We start from the raw sequence: 23,376 nt of genomic DNA, 5'->3' as shown, positions 1-23,376 counted from the left end.
GTATAACGAGGAGGTAGTTGGCTCGAAGTGACAAGTTCTTCTTTAGGAGGACGCGGTTTCGCAATAAAAACGACGCCAGTCCTCGCTTGAATGCCTTCGGAACAACGGCGGTCATGGCCTCGAGGTATACCACAGGACCTCTGAGTTCCGAGTCGGCTCGCCAGAGGCGTAGCCAGAAATTTTTTTCGGGGGGGGGGGGGGGGGTTCAAGCATGCTTTATGTTCGTGCGTGCGTTTGTATGTGTGCGTGTATATATACACAAGCAAAACTAAAAAATTTCGGGGGGGGTTGAACCCCCCCCCCTTGGCTACGCCCCTGCGGCTCGCTGTCGTTCAGCGAAGTCGACGGAACTTATGGTTTCCAAGAAATAGTCATCATCCTGGTCACCCTGCGGCGGTGGGTCGACGGGGACACGAGACAGGCAGTCGGCATCGTAGTGTTTTCTTGTGGATTGTAAAACGACGATAATGTCCAACTCATGAAGTCTCAGACTCCACCGTGCGAGACGACCTGAAGGGCCCTTCAAGTTAGCTAGCCAACACAAGGCGTGGTGTTAACAACTTTGAAGGACCTGCCGTAAGGGTAGGGGCGAAACTTGGATGTATCCCAGATGACGGCAACAGGCACTCATTTTCTGTTGTGCAATAGTTGGCTTCCGCCTTGAATAGTGACCGGCTAGCATAAGTGATAACCCTTCTAATTTTCTGTACAAGGACGGCTCCGAGCCCTACGCTGCTTGCGTCGGTGTGGATTTCCGCATCGGCGTATTCGTCGAAATGCACAAGTATCGGAGGCGCCTGCAGGCGTCGTTTTACATCTTGAAATGCTTCGGCTTGCACCGTTTCCCACTTCCACTTCGGTCTTCGTGAGGTGAGTCAGTGGCTCGGCGACACTTGACGAAGAGTCTGTAATAGTCGCATAAGCCGACAAATCGGCGTACGGCTTTCTTGTCGGTGGGCGGCGGAAAGGCAGCGATGGCAGCTGTTTTCCGCGAGTCTGGGCGAACTCCAAACTTCCCAATAACGTGGCCCAAAAACAAGCGCTCTTCGTACGCGAAGCGGCACTTTTCTGGCTTCAGGGTGTGTCCGGAGGTCTTGATTTCTTGAAGTATAGCTTCAAGGCACCGGAGGTATTCGTCGAAGTTTGATTGAAACACAGCGACATCGTCCAATTACACGGGGCACGTCTGCCTCTTCAAGCCGGCCAGTACTGTATCCCTAACGCGTTGAAGTCGCAGGTGCCTAGCAAAGACCAAAGGGCATGACCCTGAACTCGAACAGGTCGTCTGATGTTATAAAGGCAGTCTTTTCTCGGTCTCTCTCGTCGACCAGTAGGGGGTCTTGAAATCCATCGACGAAGAGTACTTCGCGTTGTGGAGTCGACCTAGGGCGTCGTCTATTCGTGGGAGAGGGTACACGTCCTTCTTCGTGATTTTGTTCAGGCGACGATAGTCGACGCAGAAACGTAGGGTTCCATCCTTCTGCACTAACACCTCGGGAGACGCCCACACTCTTGGCCGGCTGGATGATGTCGTCGCGTAGCATTTCGTCGACTTGTATCTTAACGGCCTCACGTTCTCGCCTCGAAACTCGGTACGGGCTCTGACGGGGCGGACGGGCATAATCTTCCGATACCATGCGGTGTTTCGCAGCCGGGCTTTGTCAAATTCGCGATGATGACGAGAAGCAGTCCTTATATCGTCGGAGCGGGACTCTGATCTGTCCTTGCCTGTGCGGGGAAAAACCCTTGTTAACGTCGAAAGCGGGTTCAGACACTTGCGTCTTCGCAGTAAGTTCAGTAAAATCTGTAATAGCGAAAGCATTGCTTGCTTCCACATTTCCTTCGATAAAGGAGACTGCCGTGCCTTTGCGGACTTGTACTCGTTGTGGAAATTTGTGAGCGTCATCTCCGCTTTCCCTCCACGAAGCTCGGATATTCATCTTGCGACGCAAATGTCGCGACTGACGAAAAGGCGCTGGTCGCCGTCAATGACGCTTCTAAGTCTGCGGTTTTTTAGGTGTTGACGGAAATGATGTGGTGCGCCTTTAGCTTTCCTATGCGCGCTTGCGAACTTTTACAGCTTTATTTTCCCAGTTTTTTTTTTTTGCGTATTTCATATATGTTCGTGTAGACGTTTCTGGCTTCAAATTAGTGTTCTTTCGCAGCATCGGTACGATGCTTTTTCAGAGGAGGGCAATGCCACGCGCTTTTTGTATTTCATGTAACCGAACCGGTCAGGGGCATAGCCAGGGAGGGGGGGTTGAGGGGGTTCAACCCCCCCCCCCGGAATTTTTCAGTTTTGCTTGCGTATATATACACGCGCACATACAAACGCACGCACGAACATACATAAAGTACGGTTGAACCCCCCCCCCTCCCCGAAAAAAATTTCTGGCTACGCCCATGGAACCGGTGAACGTATAACCACTGTCTTGCGCGCGCCGCGCTTGAATGCCGAACATTCCCGATTATTTAAGATTGTTCTGATAAACGTGAGCGCACAACGCGAAGAGTAGTATTCTGGAACTAAGGCGGTCACCAACGATAAGCCTCGAATCTTCGATGATACATGTATAAATGTTGACGCGCCTTACTGCTGATCAGATTACCCGACGGCCGACGACTGCTCTGCCCGCTATCAGCGCACAGCGTGTATCGCGTGTATTTTGAGTTTTCATTTTCCGGGCACAAGTTCGCCCAAATAAAGAGTTCCATTCCTCCCACTCTTGCTGCAGCCTTAACCGTCACAACCACGTGACAGTATGTTCTACCTGCGACTAAAAGCGCGCAAGCACTGGCGACGAACGCGCCTGACGCAGAGATGAAACGAGCCGGCCATCTCCGTCGCACGGAGGGCGCAGCCGTGTGTGACCGTCTTTCGTCGGGCGAAGGAGCACGAAGCGACAAGGAAGGGGGGGGGGGGGGCTGCGTCGCAATTGCTGACTATGATGATGGTCGTGGACCATCGACCACTGATCAGGGCGACACCATGCAAAAGTGGTGGTGCCAAGAGTCGGGCGCGCGGTAAGGGTGAAGGACGCACTTTGACTGGGGCACGGAAGCGCGTGTGCGTACCGCTCGAGTGTCGCCGGCTGACCACGCTCGAATAAACGCTAGGTTATGACAACCATAAGGGCGTGGTCGCGAGCGCTGGCGCGCGCTATCTCGGCAGACATCAGCAAACGGCACGTACACCGTTGTATGTGCTGTGCTCTCGGCGCTTACCCCGCATTAAGACGACAGGCAACACGAAAACTGCTTCACTCCCTGGAGCGGCCGTGTTCCCTTACTCCACCGTTTTGTTCAGTTACACGAGATCGGATCCAAGAGTTGGCTGCTAGCTTTGCTTCGTATAACATCACAATTTGTTGCTATCGCATTCATTGCTTCGCCCTTGCGGCGAAAGTTTTTTAATGGCCAACCAAAAAACATGGTTACCTAGCGCAAAACAATTTAGGTGGTGAGGGAAAATAAGTTTATCGAATGGCACCCTGAGCATGACGAGTAGCGGTAGGCATATCCAGAGGCAGGAAAGTCAGTTGAAGGTAGATTGTGGCCGAGCAGCAAATAAAACAGAGAAACCAATAACATGAACGCGAGACTTAAACGGGCCCTGCAACGGTTCTTGCCTTCTGCAGCAATGAAGAGTATAGTTTTGAGTACAGAGATTCACGAAAAAAAGAAAGAAAACCGAAATTGGTGCATGGGAACGGAAGTTAGTATTCGGCTACAAATTTCAGAACCCCTGCAGACAACAACAAAAAAAACCGGCCCCTTTCGCACTTCAATCTGCCACTGACGCCAATGGCACGCTCCAATCACCGCGTACCACCTGTAGACACACTAAGTCTCGCGTCATGGAGGCAGTTGTGTAGCGCACCTCAATATTTCAACTTAGTAGGGCTCCTTTATTTCGCTACTTGTGTAAAAAGAGGGCTCGAAGATTGCTTCACTGCATGGCAGTGCAATGAAAGAGGGCAATAAAATGAAGGCCGAGGTACAAATGGCACATGGGCAAGTATGGCCATCTACTATCAAGAAACAACTAAGACAAGTGTAGTTCTCATTGGTTCCATGTGGGATCAATTTTTGTTGATGACGAGTATAGTCATCGGTCATTTTGTTACAAAATCTCACGACTATACTCGTCAACAGGAGGGACAGGTTTAAAGAATGACAGGAGTGACAGCTCACATCACCAGAGGTCTTTTACTCAGCACATTCATGGAACGCAGTCTAAAGTTGCACGTCCGAATGACATCAGGTGGCAAGCTTCGTAATACACAATGTGGTGTAAAAAAATAAAATGTAAAAGAGCATAAAACAAACATAAAAGAGCATAGAACATGAAGGAGCATTACTGCCATTAAAAATGCATCCATTTGACATGCTACAACTCCTCTGTTTTAGGTTCGTTACAGAAGCAAGTCCACAATCGCTAGCCATGATCATTGCATGCCCCATGAAAACTGAAGCATATCCCAAGTATACTAATGTCATGATCAGAATTAACGAACTCTAAGGGATAGCCAAAGCAACAAAGGCATTGTCACTTATTTAAAACACGTAAATGTGCCACGATTCCTGTCAGATAAAATCAAAGTGGAATACTCCAGAGTCATGGCCACTCCTAGCAGTTGCTATGACATGCACAGATTCAAGTGGACCTTATGAGAGATATTTACGTTAAAAAGATATGTGATGCATAAAGCAAGGTCCCTAGGAGAGGCATTTCATTAAAATCAATAACTGTAAAACGCGACAACGCGTGCGTCACTTGATAGCCAAGCAGGCCGATTTACCGGCACCGAGTGACGGACACTGGGTGCTTCACAAGGGCAATCTCAAAACTGGTCTAACGCAGACTTCCAGAACCGGAAGAGAGTTGATGTCACAAGGCCCTTAAAAAAAAAAAGAGAGAGAGAAGCGTGCACGCCCCCTTAGAGTTCCATTTCCCAGTCCCGACGATTCTGCCTCGTAGGACTGCCGGGGCGCCGGAAGTTCGTTTCCCTGAGCGGTGGCCTGCTGGTCCCGGAGGTCTTGCGTGCAACCGCTGTCCGGCGGCTGCGCGTCACCACAGGGCTCTCGTGGACCGCGGCAGCGGCCCTGTTGAACACCTCCACGCTGCTCCGCACCATGCCTGCGTTACGCTCGCGGATCTGGATGATGCTTTCCCGCTTCGTCGAGGGAGATGGCTCGGGAGGAATGTCTGGCAGCACGAAGAAGAAGTCGTCGTTGCACGGGGCCGGAGCTGCGGGCCTGCCGGGTACTTTAGTGGGAGCTGCCATGGTCGTCTCCTCGTGCAACGCTAGAGCTTCGGCTGCAGCTGGAGAAGCGGTCACCGGGGTACGCGATGGACTTGACTTCTGCGCAGCATCCATTGAGCCTGGACTTTCGTCCACATCCATAGGCTCGACTTCGTCTCCCATCTCTTCAGAGGGTGGAACGTCTTGGCCTTCCTTTGGATCTTCCCCAGAAGGCGTAAGCGGCGCCTCGACTACCGACTCTAGGCGACTGTGTGGCACTTCGATGCTGGCCCCTCGGCGAGGCTGGGAGCAGCCGTGTTCCGGACCAGTGGGGCCTGTGGAGACCAGCTGCGAAATGAACTCTTCCCGGCGAGCCTTCACAGCCGCAAGGTGAGCCATCGCAGGTGCGTTGAAGACGCAGTCGCCTTGTGAAGTGAAACGCAGGCTGCTCTTTAAATTTTCCTTGCCGACCGGTGGCCTCGGTCGGCTGCCTGCATGTGAAAGCAATGACACGAGTGAAGCACGAGCTATTCGTTATAAGGGCACCACAACATAATGACCTTTTACAGCGTAAATCTGCGACGGCGAGAGAGACATTCCAACATGTTTTTGCAGAAGGGCCGCATAGAAATGCCTAGATAAGGGTCTCTCTTGCTTGAGCTTAATGTTCAAGTTTACCATACGCACAAAGATTTCTGTCGTGAAATATAGTGACAATAGGCTAGAAGAGGTCAGGAATATGACAGCACCATACATTCCAACATTATATGTAAACTGCGGAAAGAATAGAGACAGTACAGCTTTCTCATAAGAGTGTTGATGCGCCATGACACGTCCATTGCTAAACAGTAATTATCATAAGCAGTTTGCAAGGGGGGGAAAAAGGAGGGGGTGGGGGAGAGTTACAGCTATGATGGTTAAACCTCAATATTGTGAGATCTGTAAAATTGGCAATTTCTTTATATGTAAACTTTATTACGCACATTAAGTTTCCACCTATTATGTGAAGAATAGATGGCGGGGCTTATTAAGGCGCCAGAATAACTGATATAACAGGACAGTACAAAAAACACCACTTTCAATAAATAAAGAGCAGCCTTGTTGAACCCAAGAGCCAGAGACTGTATTTAGATTTACATCAGATGCAAAGCTTTACGTACTATACTGTAGACTATGTGTAAATGGAAATCATTTAAGCATAATTGCTGCTTAAATGGAACATGGCTTCAGAACGGCGCAACAAGGAAGACGAAAGACCACACGAACACAAGCGATGACTCACAACTAAAGTTTATTCCATATCACAGAGCAGATATATACACACACGCGGCTACACACAACGGCAAAAAACAAAAAGAACAACCAAAAGCCAAAGCACGTTAACCATTCATGTACAAGATTTCTTTATCCTGTAGCGCAATCGAGGGACAGCTGATACAAGACTTTTTTATTTTGAATGTTCCATGCCTCGATTTAGTCTTCCTTGCTGCGCCGTTCTGAAGCCATGCATCTGTACCAACTCGCCCAATTGTCAGTGCTACTTAAATGTCAGTGCTACTTAAATTGTCAGTGCTACTTAAACAACTGCACCAAAGATGGTTGGTATCATACTTTAATTCTGCACCTCTATTCAGTTCTCAGTAAAGGGAACTCCTGTTAAGTTAACATTTTTCTGGTCTTTCAGGTTCCATTTAACGAGAGTCTACTGAGTTCATCGACTATAGTGGATGACCTGCATGTCCTCATGGAGTGCAACAAGTGATGGCGGTTTTCTCGAAAATTAATGCACTTTTCTCTAGATTTGTCGAATCCTTGCACACATCACAAAATATATGGCAATACTGCACCATTATTTGCACCTGATGTATACCCCCCACACATCCCCCCAAGAAGATTTTCAATTTTGCATGTGTACATACGCACACATACAAACGCAACATACATAAAGAATGACACCCGCCCCGTAAAAAAAAATTCTGGCTACGCTACAGATTTCTTGGCAGCTGCCGTCGAAGCACATTAAGGATTTGTGCGAGATAGCTTGTATTGTGGCACGGGGCACAAACTGGCACTTGGACAGAAACATTGCTGGAATAATCCCTAGTACCTGTGTAAAACAGACACTATAGCACCACACAGTCTTAGTAGCCAGCCAAACATTGGAGCAGTATCAATAAGTTGGACCTTTATGTCCTCTTACGCAACACACTAACCTCAGTTATGGCAAACCTTGGTTAATTGGAATGAACTCCAGTTACCACCAACCACAGTTGGCCCCTGTTACATGAGAAAAGTTTTCCTTGGTTTGGGGCTGTGAAGCAGGTCACTTGACACTTAGCGGCATGAATAAAAAACGTTTAGCTGCTTTTCATCAGTATACTGGCAAATAGTTAAACCTGGATATAACGAAATTGGTAAATTCCCGAAAATATTCCTTACAAACAGGTTTTCGTTATATACAGTTTCAGCACAAAAATTCAGAAAAGAGACGCACCAATTAAAAAAAAAACTAAGAGGACGTTGAGCTTCACCTTCAAGAGTAGAACGCGATAGCTTAATCGGTCCCTGTGCGCATCGCCTTCTCAATTGCTAGCCTCGCTTCAGTTCTCGGTGCATGCCTCAGCCGTGCCGTAAGGAAACGAATGACGGTGCACGTAACATTGGCCGTTTCAAAGTATCATAGAATGCCTACTGCAAGTACAGTTGTTAAGTGCCCACTATGCCATAGTTATTCCTTTTGCGAATCAACGAAGGGCCCACTAAGCGTCCACAAATGGGTCCTTACGGATGCGTAGACTGATCTTCGAAGTTGACTCTGAGATCACGGAGACAACGACGGACCTTCGGACAGTTTCCACCAGCGCCTAATCTGACATCTCCTCGGTAGTGATGACACAGTTCGCATAAAAAAAAATGCAAAGCTGCACGTCTGCAGGGGCTGCTCCATGCGCACGCAGTGAAACCACGCACGTGCACACGGCGTCAAAAACGAAGAGCGAATGACACGGATACTCGGAAAAGTGGCCTCCATATGTGCCGCGGCCCCACACATGCGGCGCGAACTCGAAGCGTAACCGCGTAACGACACGGAGCAAGCCTCAATTTTTTTTAGTGGCATCACCTGGTGTCACGTTAATGAAGCGCAGTTAAGAGACTTCTGCAACAACCGAAGAGTGGCACTGCCAATGCAAAAGCTGTTTTTTTTTTAAAGAAAGCCAGTGGCAGCAGCTGCGAGCAGCTGGATGTGGTTATAAAAAAAAGGGGGGGGAGGGGGGGGGGTGAAAGCAAGCCCGCGCATTTGCCCTTGGTGGCAAGAACGCCGGCTCGAGGAGCTTTGGGCCTGCCTGCTTGCCTGCGCTGCGCGACGTCGCCGCTTCGTGCTCTGTCGGCGGCGGGGCAACCGCAGAAGATGCAAGAAGCTCCTGCTCGTGACAAAATGATAAAATTCGGTACGACACCCCTAAGTTGTCATGGCGAAATTTCGTTATATTAAGGGTGTCTCCCGCTGCCACTTTGTTAGACAGAAGTCGCAAATGCATATGCTTATATGAAGTAACAGTGAGGAATAGAAAAGGTTCGTAATATTGAGGAATTCATTGTATGGATGTTCATTATAGGCAGGTTTAACTGAAAAATGCATTTTCTTTAAAATAATCCTTCCTGTTTGCACCAGCAGTCTCCAAGTGTAGTCCATGAAGTTTCTTGACAATATTTGGCACAAGTACAGTCGCCGACAGTTTATTCGGACGCTGAAAATTCGGATATGCTCGTTTATTCGGACACCTTCGCGGCACCGCCACTCGTCCCATTGAAGTAATATAAACTCACGACCGAAAATTCGGACGCCCCACAGCCTGCCGTTCGATTTTTCGGACTCCGGCTGGCTGGTCGAGTGCGACGTTGAACGCCTTGACAAGCTGTCAGCAATGTTTACAATATTTTTGCTACGTTGCCAGCGCTAAAATATTGCACTGGCTATAACTGGAGATCGTGCCGGTGTCAAAAATCCACGCAGAAGTTACCGATCTCGAAAGCTATGTTTGTTTGGCTACATGTAACGGCTGCCTTTTGGCTTTAGCCAGTCAAGTATCCATTGACCGGCTAGCACGGCCAAACAGTAGGCCAAGCCAAGCCAAGACTGGAATCGGCTCGGTGCGGCGTTTGAGGCGAATGACAGCGCGTACGAGTACGACGCGGATCCTAATTCGGACAAAGAGAGTACGACAACAGAAGCGCTGCAACATCAACTAGCCCAACGTCGTTTCCTTTTGGCGTGTGAGGATTTGCGTTGTCAGATGTTTCTGTGACTAGGCCTGATCTGCGTCCCGAGGTTTGTCTCACTCCCTTGTTGCTTGGCGTGAGAGGTGTTGCTCCGATGCCGCCCGTTCCATGTGCGCCGTCGGAACTAAAGAAACGCGGCAACTACGAGGCCCTGACGATGGCGAAAAAAGCGGTGACTATTCACCAGGTGAAAGTTGCTTGGGAGTTTTCGCCGAGTTGGGCGATGAGATCATCCGTCAGGTACTCGGACCAGCGCATGTGGACTGTGACTGCCGTGAGGACGCACCTCCACACCACAGCCATCAAATGCGTATTTAGCGTAGGCTGTTGCAGTGCTATTGCCAACCCGCAGGGTTGGTCAAACATTGGCTGAAATACAGGCCGACTTGGTCGCGCGTAAGCGTACATGTCTACAGACGCGCTCTGACAAGTTTTTTCCAGGCGCCGGGCCAATAAAAGTGCTTTTTTCTGGTGAATCCTTTTTTTCGGACTGCCGATTATTCGGACTTTTCGGCGGTTCTCGCCGAGTCCGAATAAACGGTTGGCACAAGTAACGACTCTTCGATGAACCATTGGCAAAGCCTCCTTGTGGTCTGTGCAAAAGCTAAGACAATCAGTTGCTTGATACATCTGATACGCCGTGTTTGCTACGTGGTTTGTTTCGCTGGACTGTTTTGCGTAACAGAGTCGTCGTGGTTGAGAAAGACCATTTGACACAATTTTGGGAAGACGTTTCGGCCTCCATTGGAGCCACACCGCCTTCGACTGCCAACACGTGTGCAGTCATTTCGTTAGCTTTTTTAATTGAGGTCGTTAACCTCAGTGTGGAGCAACCATGGTTAGTGGAATAGGGATAGTTGCAGTTAGGCTTTCCATCTAAGTAAATGCAACCGTGATTTAAGGGAACTGAGATTCATCGTAAGCGAAGTTATTGTGCCCATGTAACTGCAATATCTGATGTACCAAGTTGTTCGGTTGTCAGAATGGCAAGTTAACAGACCGGTGCTGGAGTGCCTCCTGGTTCCCGGCCCGTGCCGCATTGGACGTGGGGACGGCAGCCCCGACCGCAGAGAGTTGGGCCGACCGCGGCGGAGGTTGCTCTTGGTAGACGACGTCGTGTTGGTGCCGCGGAGGAAGTGCACCGTTTGTGGTACTGCTGGCTCAGTCTTGGAATCTGGCTGTTGGGCGGTGTTGGAAGGGCCGTCCCCTTCCTGGACTGCAGCAGCTGCAATGACAAATGCAACACTTGGCAACCACTGTAGCACGCAGGATAAAAAAAAAAAAGGCACGATGTGGTGCCAGTGCATGTTTTAAGTTCCCGAGAGGACTCCTCACTAGTTCGCTAAGCAAATTTTACTTGCACACTAGATGTTGCAAGGCGCTGTCCAGGAAGGGTTCTGCTACAACAATTTGAAATTTGCTCAATGTAGGTCAAGATACAATAAATTGAACTGCCTCGTTACCATGCCTCCAGGTGACCAGCTTCACTGCAATTGCAGATGTTAACACCTTTGCCTCAGCTGGCATCTGCAAGCAGTGTACCCCTGCTTCATTCCCAAGTTCCAGAGGAGAACATGGTCAATGCAAGCATAGAGTCCTCTACATTATTTACTATAGCGAACTGTGAATCTGCAACCATTCAGCCACCATGAAAATGATAGGCCAGTAACATGGATTTGCCTAGTCTTCATACTTGCAGCTTTGTGGCGTTTTGGTTTTTGTTTCAGATTTAAAAAAAGAAGTGGCTCGTGAACCTCATAAGCACATTTGAATTAGAGAGCTTAGAAGAGTCAAGGTGGTGAAGTGGGATTGCTGAACATTTTTAATTAACAATTTTAAAAGTCAAAAAGCCACATGGAGCTGAAAGAACGAAGTTTAGGTGAATCTATATACTATTGGCATCAAATGAAACGTGAACAGCAGCAAGCATTAGCAATGCTATGGTGCGCACCATCAAGTCCCACCATGGACAGATGCGCACATCTGGTTTGGCAGCACGGCACATATCCCTACAGTGCAGCATTTTCGCTTCGGTTCTAGTGCAATATTTGAAAGGGGAAAAAAATTTAAAAAGAAAAAGTGAAATGACCAAGAGATCTTTCCATGCACACGTAGGCCTCCATTATCGCCGTATCAGAACCAGAGAGGGAGAAGTGAAAATGCGCCCATGTCGGGGCTCTTATCAGGACCGGGCACTGTCTGCTGTGAGTGAACAGGTCATGATCTCATGGTGATAACTGGCCTCCCGGTTGTGCACTTCACAAATGCCGAATGCTTAGCCGCTGTTCCATGTGGCATTGATGCTGATGAGTACACGGTGCAGTTACATGCGATGGTGGCTGATGAGTCGACTATGCCGCTGCGACAAGCTGCCATAGACACTAGCGCGAGTTTTCCTCTAGCGCATTATGCAGGGGTGGAAGCGGGCTTCAGTCTTTTGGAGCAGCGCAGAGAGCAGTGATAATGCTGTTTTGGAGCAGCTTTGGAGCACCAAAAGGTGTGTTTTGGAGCAATGCAAGTTAGTTTTGGAGCACATTTCTAGGGTAAAACATCATTGTTAATTGAAATTTGTTTCAGGTAAACAAAAAAATTCGAATGGTTTTTACTAAACACTGAATATTGATGAACCGACCATACTTGCCACAAAATATGTTTCCATGATAAAATCATCACAGCTTGCGCAGCAGTAACTAAGATAAAACAACAGATAAGCGATGCTTTGGATAGCTGCACTTGACTACCGTAAAATTTCGAGCAAGCGCCGTTTCAAATTTCACTGCTAATTTCACATTTTCACGCCGTTCCGGGAGAGCTCACCCCCCCCCGCCCTTTTTTCGTACCTCGATTACGTAAGCGTCAACGCAACAGTAGCCTCCTTGAATCCCATCCAAACCTGCTTAGCAGCCTAATCTCTAAGCGCCTGCGGGTGAAATGTGTTGTAAAAATGATTCTTTGTTCTCCCGAATAATGATTGCACCCCGCACTTCGCGCAAGACATCCATGACGATTTTCAGGGTCCCGTGAGTAAAAGCATGGCCTTTGAGATCTATATTCCAAGATCGTAACTATGACGACGTAGTCAGCTAATGTAAGGCCTTCGAGACCGGTGTTTGTTGCTTAGTGCTGCTGCGTTGGAAAATATCGGAGGTGCTTCCATGTCATGCTTCCCGCGGTTTGATCGCGTTGCCATTGCGTTTGTTGTGCTCGAGGGCCGTTGTTATGCGGCGTGCCACGAAGGAAAGCAGGAAGACTTGTGAGGAAGTCCGCATGCCTCTTTTATTTTTATTTTTCGGGGCGAAATTGCAGCCGCCATCTTGAATTTACGTGCCGTTCCAGGAATCCGCCTTCCGACCCCCACTTTGGCGGTATTTTGGCTTGTTCGGGGGGGAGGGGGCACGTGGGGGGGGGGGGGGTGGGGGGGGGGCACTTGCTCTGAATTTTACAGTAAACGTTCATGTTCCGCAGCTGACATGAACAACTGAAGAAAGACAACATTTAAGCTAATAAAGGTTACTTTTATTCTAGACACGATGAGACTCGACAAATATACCTTTAAAAAGCCAATGCTCCCGTGCTTAAAGCCCCACAGCCGACATGAGAACCCACAGGAAAATATAGACAAGCAATGCACTGCGTAGCTAAACCTGACTACACTTCCGAGATTTTTTTATGTTCATATTAACGAAACACTAGCTGAAATGTACAAATGAGAAGACGAGAGAACTGAAATCTTCAAAAATTCCGTCACCACCGGTGTGACAACGGAAAGTGACTGAGCAGCTACTTTCCAGTAGCTAGCTCTCTTCTGCCCTTTTCTGCTCGCTAGCTTTTTCGTGCCGTCACAAGTGTCACGGAGAGTGCGCCAGGTTGATATGAGCTCACTCGGGCGCGCCACGCCGAGGATGACAATGGCACATGAAGGCAACAAAGGCCACCTGGGAGCAGTTTCGGCGCAATAATGCGTTTTGGAGCAGATTGGCGCAGCAGAAGCAGATTGGCGCAGCGTGGCGCAAATGGCGCAGCACTTCCACCCCTGATTATGGAACTCTGTGGATGCAACAGCCCAGTGTGTAGAAAATAAAAAATGGGCAGAATCACGGAGACAAGCGCCGAGAAGTGTTGCACAATTACAAGCACTTATCTCAGTCATTCCAACTATCCCTTTGTCTGGTTATAGCAGTTTCAACAATATAGATTCGAATCTAGCTCCTTCCCAAACCTTTGGAAGTGCTGCAGAATCCTGCGTATGGCTCCCGCACTTTTCTCCAATAAGTTATCTCGCATATAATGTTTATGGCATCCAGTCCCAGTGAAGAACCTACAGACGCGTACGCACTACAATCTATATGCCTTTCCCACAACATTCCTGCCTGATACATCGCAAACTGTCACGACATTGGATGTGCCCAAAAGGTGGCTCAATGAATTTGGCAATGTGGACTGCCACAAGCATTCTGGGAGAGTTGCCAGACTTCCATCACAAACTGCTGTAAGCACTGGTTAATAAATTCTGAGGTGGAGCTGTGTGAAATGTGTCCATTATTTATTACAGCGAAGCTGTATGTGGATAGGGGAGGAAAAATGTGGCAGTTCCCGAGTGCGCAGAAACTATAATGAAGAAGCAATGCTAGCATACGCTACCTCGAAGGGTCTCCAAGCTTGCGCAGGTTACTCTGCAGGTTTTGTCAGCATATATACAGCTAGCAATGATACCTGCTGCAGCATGAAATGATACCCTTAAAATCCTTTAGGTGTTCTTAATATCCTTTAATGTAACGTCACCAAACGCAAAGTCTGAAGCACACGTCTCTTGAATGCAGTCATAGAGAAGTAAAAAGCTACCAACAGAAGACACTTCCACAGATCCCAGCTCCTGATAAAAACAGAGGCCGCACGTTTCAGCTTCGCTGGTTAAAGGGACACTAAAGGCAAATGTTAAGTCGACGTTGATTGTTGAAATAGCGGTCCAGAAACCTCGTAGTGCTACTTTTATGCCAAGGAAGTGCTTATTTTGAAATAAAATCACGTTTTAGTGGTCCGCATCGCGTTAGCGCACTTCAAATCACCCGCCTGAAATCTGACTTTCATACGTCACTGCTGCCGTGCCCAACGTTGCCCGCCTTTACTGCGCGGCCGCCGACACTAGTAGCAGCAGAGCAAAAGTAGCGGGACCCACAGCAGCAACAACGGCCATCGAAGCCATTGAAGCTTCCCGCAATCGCCGCAATGGATGTGGACGGAAAACTTGACAACGAGACATTGGCTCACGACGCTGGGCTCCAATACAGCGACTTGAGCCCCGATGAACGCGGTATGCTGCTGAGGGCTCGTAGTGCCGGCGTCGTTGCATGCGGCATTTTGTCGAACTTTCTGTTAGAGCGACTTTCACGAGCGTGCAAAACACACGCGGCAGTACGCGATCCCGAAACTACCACTGAGACGCGACCGCGTGAGAGAAGCAGGGCGCCGGGCGAAGTGCAGTTCGGCGAAAACGGAACATTTTGAACCACGCGCGCCGTTCCCCATGGCAACGCCACAGAGGTTCTTTTTTCCATGAATCAAACGGAAACGAACAAACAGCATTTTATTACGTCTCTTGATGCACTGGAAGGTTCTTTTTTATTGCTGCTAGTTTGATTACTAGTGATTTATTGTAGGCAGAGTCTCGTACGTCATCGGGATCACTTCGAAAATGTGCCACTCGTGGCGCTCATCATGCGATACATTTAGCTTAATTTCTCGGTAAGTAGGGCACTGCTGTTGATAATATTGCCGTTTTAGAAGTTGTCATACATTGAGCTTTCACTTTGACAAATTGTTATTTGTTTTTATCGTCCCTTTAACCATCTGTACAGAGTGCTCAAACAGTGCTATTTAGCAGCACCTGTTTCCCAATATTTTCCCACATGTTCTCGCACATGTCCCAGCTACTTCCCTTGAAAAACATGTGTTTTTACTATACAGTCCAGTCCACTCTTAAAGGGAACACTTGATTAGCACCTCTCATTATTGGCCCCCCTAACGGTAAGTTGATGTGGAAATATTATTTGTACATAGCACTAGACTCAAAAGTAGCCAGAACTGTCAACCACCAATAGTAATATGCAAATTGAAGCCACTATGTTTTTGTGAGAGAACGAAATTTGGATACGTCCGGCACGCAAGTGTTCCCTTTAACGGTGGGCCCGTCTGTACATGGGCGTGTCTGCGTTTCGCATCCTCCAGATGAAGCTACCATGGCTGAGAATTGAACCCGTATTCTTGCACTTAGCTGCACAATGCCACGGCCACAAAGCCATGATGGTGCGTTTCAAAAGGTGCTCATACCCACGATATTCCTGAATCACGGTCACCACAAAAGCCTACCTGTTTTTGGAGGATTTGCACTAGTAGGCGCACTGGTACCTTCAGGCTTTGGACTAGCTCCATCCTCCACCTGCAATGGCTGAAAAGCGACATGTTTGCGGGTTGCATTTTATGTCTCGTTAGAACAGCACATAGATCAACCTAGTACGGCAGTGGAGTAACAACGCGAGGATCTTCGGACAGCACAAAGCGACAAAAGGAGAATAGAACAGGCATACATTAATGGAACGAAAAACTGAGCTACAGTGAACTACCATTAAGACGAACTCTGTTAAGACGAAGTCTCGCTTATGCCGAACAATACAGGACCGTTTGTTTAGTTTCCCATAGACTCAATGCAAATAAAATCCGCTTAAGACGAACCGCTGTAACTGTGCCCTTCAGTGACCGACAATGCCGCCGATTCTGAGAAACGAACATTGCAGTCTTGGTGGGGCATTCAGGCGACTGAGAAAAAGCAAACAAGAAAAAAAAGGCGCTTCCTGGAGCAAAGACGCGAAGCAAGTCACGACGCGGAGGGCGCGAGATAGACGAAAATGAAAGGTCAGCCACCCCCAGCCTGTGGGTGGAGGAGGTGCCGGCTTTATCAGCTAAGAAAGCAACAAAAAAGAGTTGGGGGGATTTACAACTGGGACCCCAAAGCAATGGTGTCCTTCTGTGTAAATTACTCCATTCAGTGTTTTCAAGTATACTAACATATTTGGATGCACTTGGCCTGTTAGCGTGTCTCTTTTTCGGGCCACTTCTGATAAGACAAACATTTAAATGACCGCGGTCCCTTCGAGTTCATCTTAAAGGGAGTCTACAGTAGTTGGTATGGATTAATACTTAGGACTGTGCAGCTCTCACAAAAATGATGGACGGAAGAAGTGTTTTTGGGAGCACTGCACTGTCCTAAGTATCAATATATCAATAGAAACAAATGCATAGCCATGCGTACTTTGTATGTGAAAATCCCCATAGTTGCAGCTCACAAGAAAACACTAATAGAGAAGCAATGGACAGAACAAGTATTCCCTTTCATATTGCTTCACATTTCACTTGTGTTAACGTTTCAGCTGAAAACGTGGTGCTCATCCCATCTATTTCTTTGTCGAGTTTTCCTCTAGTATACAGTCAAACCTTAATATAAGGAATCACTGCTTTTTAATGAAGTAAATGAGGAATGTTCTTGCTAGTGATAGTTGCATTTTACCATGCACGCAGTACCAATAGGTTGCATTAAATTTCAGAGATGCAAAGCGAGAGGCACCACTGCAACACTTTTTTCCAAAAACAGTCCACAGAAGCAAGAAATTTTTAATGAACTCTTGGGCATCACTTAGAGCTTAAATTAGCACTATTCTTTCCCTACTCAAACACCTATACACAAAACTTTTTAAAGACCAGCAGCACGGTTTTAATTATCCACGGATGCAAAGCGATAAATGTCCAATTGTCTGGATTCTGTCACAGGCATTAGACGCTGCTTAAAGTCCGAGTTCAAGCCACTGATATAATCCCTTGAAAGTTCCCACAACTGTTACCACAAAAGGGTGGCATGTTCATTTAGCTTAACTCAGCTCAAGGACTTTCAAAAGCATGACTGTCAGGATCAAAGAACAGGTTGCAAGCAGTGCACACTTCTACAATTAAACAGCCTTCCGACACTCACCGGCAGCAAAGCGACCTCCTCACGCAGTTTGTCGAGCAGCTCGGGGGTGGCACACGCTTGCTGCTGCTGCCGGCTGGATGCCAGCCCCTCCTCGCGCTTTGCCCTATCAAGGGGCAGGCACACACGACACAAGCTTCAGACATTCTTTTTCAACTCTTCACAACGATCATAGAGTTTCATAATAGGACGCTAGAGGGAAATCCGGCACTAGTGTCTATGGGGAGCTGCAACACATGGTGATTCAGCCAGCGTGGGAATGATGGGTAGCACATTGATTTGCGCAAATTTCGTTCTTTCGACCATGTGTGGCCAGGAGCCGCTTTGTCGCAAGACAAGTTTCGGCAAAAGTTCAGCAGTCCCACTTCGCCACCTTGACCCTTCTAATAAGTTCACCAATTCAGATCTGCTCACTAGGTTCACAATGAGCCACTCTTATCCGAAACAAAAGCCAAAAAACAACACTAAACAAATCCACAAGTGCGGTCGAAACCACAAGCACGAAGACTAGGCAAATCCATGCGCTACCCTTCATTCCCATGGTGGCTGAACGATGACAGCGCCACAGTTGCCTCTAGTAAATGCTGTAGGAAACTATGATCTTAACCGGGAATTGCACAACAGACGTCCTGTAGACATTCCCAGCCACGACATGGATCCATCAGAGATGCATCAAATACACCTCACTGACACGACGAGAAATCGGACAGATAATGTAGCTGGCGCCTGTATTTTGAAAGGAGGACTCGTCAGCCTCTTCACTAAGTGTTTAGTCGAAATGTTGGCTCCAGTGACAAATCTCTGCTAAACAATTGCTCATCAGTTCAAGTCTCCACCTAACCCTGAAAGTGTAATTTCCAAACATGCCTCACACTGACTGTTCATGTGGGATTAGACCCAAATGAGATATCCCTGGGATGTCCTTGTCAGGACATTCTGGGACGTGTTCTGGACGTCGAAGTTTAAACGCTGCACAAACACTGGGACATGATCAGGACATCCCGTGGGTGGAGAGTTTTCACTACATAGTCTTGTGATAGATATCCACGTTCATGTTTCTCCAGAGCCTGCCTTTTCAATGCACGTCTTCTAGGCTATTCCTATAGCAAAGCAACTTTGTTAGACTAATCAAATAGCAAGAGCAACATAAAAATGCAGCACACTGCAACATAAACAATGTTGGTTAAGCCTACAAGCTAAAATAACACACAAAATACATTGAGAATGCAAAGCACTACACCCAGGCAAGAGGCACGCATAAGCACTAGTTACACCTTGACAATGTCACATCCAACACAAACATCACTTTGTTCTATATAATAGCAGATATAAGAGCATCCTCATATCCATGAAAAAAAGAAAAGCTTATGGGGGATGTTTACAACTTCCTAATTAGGGAAAGTGAAGCGAACTACAGTTGGACCCATGGCAACACTGAATGAAGCTCCGAGCCCATGCAACAACATAGTCACCATGCAATGAAGTTTTCGAAGTGCGACAGCAGCGAAAAAAAAAAACCCACAGCCTAGCGAGCAGAAACAGCCAAACTGGGCCCAGCCCCCAAGAAGCGAACGCAACTCCCTGCTATATTCGCACAAACCATGACCGACAACTATGAGAATGCCGTAGCATTTCAATGTAATGGCGTGTTACGGCGCATTTGGATGTGTTGCAACCGAGTTCCCCCGATTTTTACAGTGAGGCCGTGCATACTGGTTGAGAGAATTGAGCAATCTGGCGGAAGGACTTTCCTCACTCGACACACATTTGCCTGCAGCGACACACATCTACCACAAGGCACACGGCTTGGATGCGCAAGCTGGGACAAAAAGGAAGCGTTGCACGCAAGCTAGGCGAAGAGACGCGACTAAGAAGCTCCGAGCCGACAGATACAGATATACCTTCCAGAGCCCCAGGACTCACGGGAGAGGGAAAGCCTGAAAGAGGAGAAGAGAAAGCTTTCATTGTGAATACGAACCTAACCTCTCCTTCAGCCTGTAAATCAAACAATCAAGCCCTGACACAACGAATTTCAATGTAACGAAATGCTCTACATAATGAAATATTACGGTTCTGATAACTTCATGCCCACACATAAGATTTTTTTACCTCTATGAAACGAACTTGTTTGTCTGCAATTTCAATTTAAAGAGACACTAAAGGAAAAAAGTTTTTGTATTATAGTAAATTACTCTCACGATACCAAACACACCACACTTGTGAGAAGATGCTTGTAAGAGAGAAAGTTTGCAAAAAGGAAGCGTGGGTGGCGACGCCACTTTGAAGTTTCCCCACACCATTTGCTGCAACGTCAGATTTTTACTACGTCCACAACCAGTAAAAATAGAGTACATTCCCTTCCAAGGGAGCCAGAGACGTAGCATACTAAGTTTACGAAAATTTTGTTCAGCCAATGTGGCCCAAAATGCAAAACCAAACAGCCTGAAATCTGCGACATCATCGGAGATTTCAGCGGGATATTTAAAAGTGAAACCTTTGCCACTGATCTTCGCATTTATTAATAAACCTATGGTGGTGAAATTAATGACAGTAGAGTTTTCAGAGTAAGGCTTGCCAGCCTAAACTAATTTATTGCTTCACTTCTGTGTCCCCTTAAGGGGAGGCACTGCCCTTAAAAATTTATTTCTTGATCGATTTTGATGAAACTTGCTGGCTATGTATATTTGTGTGCAGATTTCAAATATGCAATTATTTTTCTAGTATAATGTGTAGTTCTTAAAATACAAAATTTATTTCATGTGCCTTTTGGGGAGCAAGAAGCTTCACACCCGCCCTTCAACGCTACCACGCGGTGCAGCCATCTCCCTCAAGGGTATCTACGCGTTGCGGAGACATCTCTTCGTGCGTCGTCATGTGACAGATACGCACTGGCGTCGACACGCCCCCCGTCATATGACCCAGTGGTCAATGCTGCACCGACGACTGCAACATCTGCACCCGCCCTCAACTGCATCTGCGGACACCTCTCTCAGCCGCGCTCACTCGCGACAACCGGTGCGCTACCGAAAGGCCCCATCAAGTCGCCGTGGGACCCACCTGGGTACGACCACAGCGTACTTTCGCCCGGTTCTCCGTCCGCTGCGCTTCTCCCAGAGCCACCCGCCAGAGACTTATACCCTTGTCACACGGGTAAGCTTAACCGCTGTTATACCCAACTGCAGTTAGCGGACGTAACCACAGTTACCGCAAACCAGACAGAGGCGCTGTCACACCTGTCTGGTTGCTTTTTCCGAGAAAAAACAAAAACGCGCGAAACACGCCACATATTAAATAGACGCGCGCCTGTGCGCCTCTAGCGCTTCCAACCGTTCTTCAGTTGATACATGGCTGCGTTCGTGCAACGCCGCTATAACATCGCCTTTTACAGGGCCTCACGCTCGATTATGGACGCGTCAGCAGCATGTTTTGATGCGCGTCTATCAAAGCGTGAAGCCCTGTTCAATGAACGAACGCAGCCGTGTATCAATCTCGTGAAATGCACACTAGATTTCTGCAGCACGGACAAACTTGTACCTCAAAGCCGGTAATTTATCTTCCCAAATGTGTATCAACGCCTCCATCGTCGCAACGGTCCAGTTGACACGCTTTTGGCTCGATATGTCGTTGGGAACCGAGCTGCTTGCGTCCAACATGGGGGCCACCATGTTGTCAGTTTACGGCGCTAACAGGGGTTGCCTACCTCTGTTTACGAAAACGGTGGTTAGCGGTTTAACTGCAGTTAGGGTTGTCGTGTGACAAGGTACGACAGCCGTTAGACTTAACGGCCGTCGTACTTAACTGTGGTTAGACTACCCGTGTGACAAGGGTATTACCGGTTCCCAAAGGTCCTTGCACGTTCACGACCTGGACTTCTCACGGAAACTCTCGTCTCGAAATTCTTGTATATGTATACGCCCCCATCGTTTTTCATTCAGGGATCTTTTCTGCGGGGGGGAGTAATCTGTAGCGTCATCATCATCGCCATTCATCATCGTCATTTTCCAACCGCCGCGCCTCTCGCGCAGCTCATGCCTAGAGCTCGAGGCGCGAGCAGAAGAACGTGCTCACGCTCCTGGGGGCTGGAAGCCGGCAGCCGCTGCCGCTCTGCTTCTTCCATGGCCTTCTAATAAAGTAGCGAGAACGGCACGGCCCCGCTAGCCACCTTGACGTCTCTCTCTCCGCTACATTGGTGAACTGGAGAACATGCCCTTCGCAGAGCGGCCCGCTGCTATGCTTCCGCAAGTCTGCCCTCCAGTTCCGCCGTTTCACCCGGCCCACCCCCGAGTGTGGTTTATGCGGCTCGATGCCATTCTCGCGTGAATGGCATCAAGGCACAGCCGATGATACACGCTGTCCTGCTGAACACCCTCCCGGTTGAGCTGTGTCATCTAGCCGCCGAGTCGTCCTCCAGCCCGCGGCCCTACGATGACCTCTGCGCTGCGGTGCTCGCCTGCTACGGACAAACGTACCGCCCGCTTCCGGGGAGCCGCGAGTTCCAGATTTCCCCTCCGTCGCAGGGAGCGGTACCAACCGGCCCGCAGCCTTCGCTTGACCAAGACTTGACTTCCCCCTACGACTCCTCCGACCTCACATCAGGCCACCAGCGCATCGATTCCTGCGCCCGACCACCCGCCCGACGAGGTACAAGAAGTGCCTGCTGCCATCGGCCACTCCACCGAGAGCTCTGTCTTTTCAACAGCCTCGGCCCGTGGTCCTTCAGACGTGCCGGCCATCTGCACATCTTCCCCGATCTCCATGGCCCATGACAGTTCTGCCACGTCAGGCTCCACGACGGCTACCTCGCCGCACGCCCTGGAGTCTACCATAGACAGGGACATCGTGAAGCCCGCTATACGATCCCCAATTGCGGAGGCATCGCCAGCGATGATGTCTGACGAACCCGTTTTTCCATCGACCTCGACACTGTGTGCACCTTGCCAGCAGCAACCAGCCTCGCCCTCGCAGTCTCTCGCAGCCGAAGTCCCAGCCCCTAACCACCGATGGCCGAACTTCCTAGACGCTGCGACTATGACTGATGCGCCTGAGGACGACGTGCCTGGTCAGCATACGCCAGAGCTGACCGCATATGCCACGCCAGCCACAGAGGCAGACATCCAGCATGCCGACCTGCGCACCAGCGCTCGTGAGCCGACCACCGTAGGGGCTTCCACAAGCACAGGTTCGCCGTCCGAACCTGCAGCAGAGACCACGCCTGCTCAGCTTCACCACAGGTTTCCTGCGGAGCCCTTGACGCAGGACACCATCCACCCGACAAATGACCGCTACGCAGGCGCACTGGTCACAACGGCAACGACGCCCAACCGCCCCACATGTCTACAGCACGCGACTTTACGTCGACAAAGCCACCGCGCTCGACGCCAAACACGGCAGAAGCTTCACACCCGCCCTTCAACGCTACCACGCGGTGCAGCCATCTCCCTCAAGGGTATCTATGCGTTGCGGAGACATCTCTTCGTGCGTCGTCATGTGACCGATACGCACTGGCGTCGACGCGCCCCCCGTCATATGACCCAGTGGTCAACGCTGCGCCGACGACTGCGACGACATCTGCACTCGCCCTCAACTGCATCTGCGGGCACCTCTCTCAGCCGCGCTCACTCGCGACAACCGGTGCGCTACCGAAAGGCCCCATCAAGTCGCCGTGGGACCCACCTGGGTACGAGCACAGCGTACTTTCGCCCGATTCTTCGTCCGCTGCGCTTCTCCCAGAGCTGCCCGCCAGAGACTTACCGGTTCCCGAAGGTCCTTGCACGTTCACGACCTGGACTTCTCACGGTCCCTCTTGTCTCGCGATAGCAAAATTCTTGCATA

The 23,376-nt window shown here is 49.0% G+C and overlaps 1 protein-coding gene across 1 annotated transcript; it reads right to left on the bottom strand.

Annotated features, from left to right (window-relative positions):
• Positions 1-4,190: 4,190 nt before the first annotated feature.
• LOC119402494 (collagen alpha-1(XXVII) chain) lies at positions 4,191-22,301 on the bottom strand. The gene is made up of 5 exons (XM_049418671.1): positions 22,171-22,301; positions 17,548-17,650; positions 15,894-15,972; positions 10,528-10,752; positions 4,191-5,737 (listed from the first exon to the last, which is right to left on the bottom strand). Exons 1-5 carry the CDS (start codon positions 22,299-22,301, stop codon positions 4,941-4,943), a joined length of 1,335 nt encoding a protein of 444 aa, XP_049274628.1. The 3' UTR covers positions 4,191-4,940.
• Positions 22,302-23,376: the final 1,075 nt, after the last annotated feature.

This window comes from Rhipicephalus sanguineus, chromosome 8 (genome assembly GCF_013339695.2).
Source record: "Rhipicephalus sanguineus isolate Rsan-2018 chromosome 8, BIME_Rsan_1.4, whole genome shotgun sequence".
Classification (NCBI taxonomy): domain Eukaryota; kingdom Metazoa; phylum Arthropoda; class Arachnida; order Ixodida; family Ixodidae; genus Rhipicephalus; species Rhipicephalus sanguineus.
The sequence above is the reverse complement of the archived record's forward strand: the minus strand, read 5'-3'. Positions and strand labels throughout refer to the sequence as shown.